We start from the raw sequence: 6,000 nt of genomic DNA, 5'->3' as shown, positions 1-6,000 counted from the left end.
AAGCCACACAGCTGTAAGAACAGTTACTCCATATTTCAGTTCTTTTTTATTTCCTCTTTGTTTCTCTCCCTTCAAATACTCTTTAATGGCAGTACTACAGGAGCTGCTTTGCTGTTGGCAGCACTGCTGTCCCAGAGGAAGATCTTTAAGAAACAGCTCCTGCCAGGTTTATATGTTTGGTTATAATTTACTACAATAAATAACAATTAATTTATTCACTATGAAACTCCCTAGGAAAGAAACTTGCAAAAAATTTTCACAAAATTGGCTTTGTGTTTTTTAATGATACTGAAAAATGAAGTAGGAAAAAAAAACCCTTGAAAAACATGGCTTTTGCATTATACATAATTTAAAAAAACTAATTAATAAATAAAATTAATTAATAATTGAAATAATTATGAAGCACTTCCAAAAATTTTAAAGGCAAATCTACTCAGGCCTACAGTTAACATGCAAAGTCATCCAACAAATAACACAAAATTGTACTGCAGTAGTCAACTGTTGCATCAACATTCAAAAAGGTCTAGACAGCAGCACTTCTATATGGCAAACATCTCTTGATGCATCACAACACCCTGCACTCCAGAGGAGACCTGCTGGCCAGGCAGCTCCTGACATCCCTTTCACTGCCAGAGTGTGACAGAAATAGTGGAGATTTTGCAATAACAAAACTGGCCTTGTGGTGGCATAAAACAAAGAGGCTGCCACAGCAGTGGAAGGTGACCCTTGAGCAAACCTACACCAGAGGCTTTGGCTGGAGAAACGGGGAGGGAGACCCTGGAGACAGCTAACATTCAGCAGCAGCTCCGCTGGCCGCTGCATCAGTAGCACTGAGGGTGAGCGCCCACAGCCAGCCTGCCAGTGCTCCCACAAGTGTCACCATTGGCTCTTCTCCTCACCCCACTTGAAAATCTGCAAAACCTGACTCCCTAAAGGTGTGTGGTGTTTTTTTTCTGCTTTCAAAAGGGTTAAAAAAGTAGGAAAACTTTATCCTCTCACATTCTTGCTAAGTTACATGGATTACTTCAACTAACACAACAGTTACATGACAGAGTACTGCAAGTTATCAAAATGTACTGTACAGAAAGTTACAAATTTGTTGCAAAATACATTGCACTGCTATGACCGAGATAAAAAGTGCTTCTGGGCAGAAAAGTGTTCTTCTGAAATAGAAGTGCTGTAGCCTGCAATAAAATACCGGTTGTGCTATCCTCTACTAATTATCTTTCCAACCTCATTTGCATTTGTTGCCTTCGCCCTGGATGGCTGAGAAGACAACAGCACTGGGGAGCAATGGTCCACAGCAGAGTGTGGCCACGTGACTGGTGGCCAGGATTGCTCCCTGGTCCCTCACAGCCCAAGAGCACCTCCTTGGGTTTTTACATACTGCATTATTTCTGCAAGGGTGCTGGTTTTCCTCCTCAGCTTTCTCTCATCCCTGCTTGTGTTTCCCCTGCAACTGCCAGGATTCCTACACGGCTGTTATCCAGACTCTGCACTGACTTCCTCCCAAAAAGTTGTCAGCTTCAGCGATGCCTGTGCTGCCTCATGAGGGGCACAATGCAAGAAGGGGGCCCAGCCAGTTTGAGAAATGGGTGTCTCAGCAGTTCCTGTGCTGTGGCTCTCTGCAAGGGCTCCCGCACCAGCATCAAGTCCAAGAAGCCTCGGAGGACTGAGGAGACCTGCAACATTACACCAGCATTAGTGGCAGACAAAGACACCAGTTTGCAGCCTACAGTGGGTCAGTGCCTCCTGCTTTCCTTGGGAAGACAAGTAACACACTGGGCTTTCCCAGGACAACAGGGAAGGGCCGTATGGCTTCTCCCTGGTGTTAATGTTGAAAGCACTGGGGTATCAGTGGAGAATGGCACAAGCTGCACGGCTTTGCATGTGGTGGGGGAGAACAGCATTAACATACACTGAGGGCTCAGGTCTGCATTCTAGCACACCCAAAATGGGAGGTACCCAAAGCCTGTGGCACTGGGCATGGATGTACCAACCCATCCACACCCTGATGTTCCACCTTACTCTGGTCTTTGCACATGGTGGGAAGCACAAGGTTCTGCCCTTTGCACAGCAAAAGCAAAGCCACAGAAGGGCTAGAGTCTGCTGCTGTCTTTGGCCTTGCATCTTGCATGAGTCCTATGTAGGACCCACTGCTCCTGGTGGTACCTTCAAGATGCAATGGAATCATGTGGCTATGGCTTTAATAGACACTTGTATGTGCAAGATCCTTATCAGCTATGGGAAGTCTGACCTTGTGCATGTCCTTCACCCGGGGCGGTAAGTTGTCCCGGATTCGGCGCATGGCCTGCAGTGGTGGCTCATTGAAGTAAGGAGGTTCACCGTCTATCATCTCTATCACCATGATGCCCAGGGACCAGATATCCACCTGTAACACATAGGCATAAACACTGCTTAGAGTGCAGCAAGGGGAGATGACAGGCTCAACATTTGGGTTCATGCTGTTGTACCTACTGTGTCCAGTCTAAGGCAACAGTCTGGTGAACTATCCCCTAAGTAGTATTTTTTTTTTCAAACCAGCCAGCAACAGTTTTTCCTTCAGAGCACGAAGTGCAGTGGAGAAATTAGAAATGTGTTAGGAACCCAGGTTTAGGTGATGTCCGTCGCAGCATTGCTACAGCACACTCCCCTTTGAGAGGCTGGCTGCACCCTAGCACCCTGCATTTCAGCTGCACTGGTCTGAACCCATGGAGTGTTTACCACAGGCTGGTTCTGCAGTGCTGCAGAAAGGTGCAGGTGGTGCGAGAGCAAAGCACAACTCAGCTGGTGTGAAATCGGTCACTATTTTCCCTGACCCCTCAAAGACTAGGAACTCTCAGACACCAAGGCAAATGCAGCCACTGCAAGGCCCAGCTCCAGTGAGCGCAGGTAACACATTTGGAAAACGATTCAGCTCCACGTTAATTAAAATTAACAACCCACAACTTTTTTTCTTTGGTTGGTTGGTTTGGTTTGGTTCTCGTTTTGTGTTTTGGGGGGTTTTGTTGTTGTTTGTCTGTAGGTTTGGTTTTGGTCTTGGTCCTGGTCTGCTGCAAAACTCCAGAATCCCAATCCTCCACTGACTGTAATTCCTGTCAATTGCCAGCCCACATACAGCCAAGGCCCGTTCGTTCTGCTTTTGCTCTTTTGCCAACCCTATCCTTCAGCTTAAATCCTCTTTTTTTTTTTTTTTTTGTGCCCTCCTTCTCGAGTGGAAATCAAATGTAGCTGTAAATCAAGCCACTTTATAATCCTTTCAGTGTTATTAATGGGCTAATAATAGCTTATGCTATTATCCCTGAAAGACCTCCTGCAATGCCACACATAGTGGGTGCACATTGGTGCCTGCAGGGTGCTCTCGTCCTCAGGCAGGCAAGCTCCCTGCCTGTGCCAGATGGGAAGATGTAGCTTCTCTCATCTCAGGCCTCAGCTCATTTCCCTCTCTGTGCAAAGAGAGATGTAGATGTCTCTGTGTATGGATGCGTGTGTAAATACAGCTTTTCCTGTATGTATCTATACTTGCCTTGCAGGTCTGCTCTCTACAGCTGTCAGTATAGGCACTATCAGGCAGAAGATGATTGCCTGCACTACCCAGAGGAGAAGCTGCAGCTGTGTCTCTGGCTGAGCTGGTGTGACACACTGTCACGACTGAGTACAGCAGTGGGGATTGCTCTTCCCAGGCTGGCAGAACAGCAGTGCAGTGACTCAGAGCTTCCTAACGGACTGGATATGGCACTGTGGAGCTGCCCATACCCCACCTTTCTGGGCTCATCTGTTGGACTCCAATAAAAATGCATGAATTCCTACAGACAGGCCTCTTCCCCTCAACTAACGAGAGCAGTGACAACGAGGAATGAGTCAATGTGGAGATTAATGCTACAGCAGAGGGTGGCGATCCAACCCATCCAGCTGGTTCCTGTGCTTGGGACTCTACAGGGCCATTCCTGTGCCTCTGCCAGCACTCCTGGAGAAAGAGGATTGCAGACTTTAGATGGATGGAAGCAGAGCAGATCTCTGCTGCAGGTCTGTGCAAATACTGGTGTGACATTGCTGTGTAGTGTTGGGCATGTGATTTGGCTGCTGGTTTGGCCTATGCAAATGTAGATACCTGTTAACTGCAGCTCCAGCTTGCAGGCTTGGTGTTAAAGATCATCAGAGGGTCTTTTATGATGTGAAAATGATGTGTTTCCTTTAACACTACACCCTAAGCTAAAATATGTAAAAGCACTCCATTGTTTAGTGTGCTAAGTGGAGCTGTTATTTAACGACTTTGTCTTGAAGTGCTTTAAAACAAGGCATGATGTAGCACTCTGGGGCAAACATAATTGCTGCTACTTAGCATATCTGTGTAAATGCATCTGGACAGCACAGTTCTGATGGGGCTGGGTGGAGAAAACAGATGCCCTGGGTGCTCACCTCGGTGCTGTAGGGCAGGCGGGATATCACCTCTGGAGCCATCCAATACGGCGTCCCAACCAGTGACTTTCTCCTGGGGACCTCCTTGGACACTTGGGCACAGAAGCCAAAGTCAGATAATTTTATCTGAAAAATTAAGAAAAAGCCATTCTTCAGTAACAAGACTAATTCCTCCAAGATGTGCATCCCTCCAAGACACACATCTCCAGCTGCAGCTGGGGGACAGAGAGGGAGCTGCAGTTTTTGCCTGGCACAGAACAGTTGCACGGTTTTAGAGAGCCTGGGGAGCACACGGCTCCTTCAAATGGAGGGAAGGGAAAGAAGGCAGAGCAGGAGGCAGTGGTACTCATTACTAAGGTCACCTGTTATAACTCATTGCTTCTCCACCAGCAAAAGATGGGGAGGTGACAAATGGCTTATAATAGTTAAAAAACAGAAGGAAAGCAAAAAAATCCCGACACAACAGTGGTTTGTAATGAATGTATAAACCCCTAGTCTGCAGTCTATGTATGTAAAGTGATAGTCAATGATACACATTTTTCAAGTGATACACACCACTCCTTATCACTTCTACCAGATGTACAACCTGTGAGGTTGCCAGAAAAAGAGGTGAACCAACTAGCATTCACCACATTTTCTTTTACCACAGAGATAACACTCAACAAAAGCAATACCTCTGCCTATGACTTTTCAGGACCATGAGCTCAGACTGTGGACTATTACTAAAGAAACTGTTGTCTCTATGTACTCAAGGAGCTAATATGGGGAAGGCAGGGAAGGGTATAAGACTCCTCCCAAATGGTTCTAAGAGTTAAGGGAACGTGGTGCCTTTGCTTGGGAACTTGGGAATTAAATCCAGTAGTGTCCTTGAGTAGCTGTGGCAGTGACCTGAAATAGCAGTAACGGGATACACAAGCACTCCGGAGAGCCGTTCTTGCTGCATCACATGCCTGCTCATACTTTTATAGAAAGCTCTTTTCACAACAAAAATTACGAAAAATTATTGCCTCCCCCTTCCTTCTTGTTGTACAACACCAAGGTGAAAACTCCTCCAATCCCCAACTGAAACAAGCTGCTCTGAGTGACTGTGGCATCACCCCTTCCAGAAACAGTTTGCTGCTTGAGGCTAATTTTATTTTTTTGCCCCTAAGTCTTTATTTGGAGGCCTAGAAGCTATCATAAGGGTTTCCTGCACATCCGCCTAACTCACATCAGCCCCAGCCATACACGAAACAGTGCAACAGCGACCCATATCCAGGGTCTATAAACCGATCATGTACTCAGTGCCTGGGGTGACGAAGTGAGCCCAAACAGCCCCAGGACAACTGAAGTGGGAAGCTGAACAAATCCCAGCATTTCATTATTAGCACCCATTTGTTTTCTTTTGGATTCAGTACAGACATTACTTTTTTTAAAACACAGGGTATTGTTTTCAACAGAATTAGGAAACAGTTGTTGGTATTTCTAAAACAAAGCCACTAACAGCCAAATTCTCCGTGCTAAATGTATTTTTCAGTTTACAGGATGAAGAATGGAAGGCATAATGTGTATTTTGGAAGCAGGGCCCAATCTTCCTTTGTA

At 46.1% G+C, this 6,000-nt stretch overlaps 1 protein-coding gene across 1 annotated transcript in view; it reads right to left on the bottom strand.

Moving 5' to 3' along the window:
• Nucleotides 1-1,526: 1,526 nt before the first annotated feature.
• PAK5 (p21 (RAC1) activated kinase 5) overlaps nucleotides 1,527-6,000 on the bottom strand; it is a 57,363-nt gene continuing 52,889 nt past the window's right edge. Inside the window, exons 9-11 of the mRNA XM_054383458.1 lie at nucleotides 4,420-4,545; nucleotides 2,258-2,392; nucleotides 1,527-1,682 (exon numbers count right to left, since the gene is read on the bottom strand). Coding sequence (XP_054239433.1) covers nucleotides 1,527-1,682; nucleotides 2,258-2,392; nucleotides 4,420-4,545 — 417 coding nt within the window. The remainder of the gene's footprint in view (nucleotides 1,683-2,257; nucleotides 2,393-4,419; nucleotides 4,546-6,000) is intronic.

Source organism: Indicator indicator, chromosome 9 (assembly GCF_027791375.1).
Source record: "Indicator indicator isolate 239-I01 chromosome 9, UM_Iind_1.1, whole genome shotgun sequence".
Taxonomy (NCBI): domain Eukaryota; kingdom Metazoa; phylum Chordata; class Aves; order Piciformes; family Indicatoridae; genus Indicator; species Indicator indicator.
The sequence above is the reverse complement of the archived record's forward strand: the minus strand, read 5'-3'. Positions and strand labels throughout refer to the sequence as shown.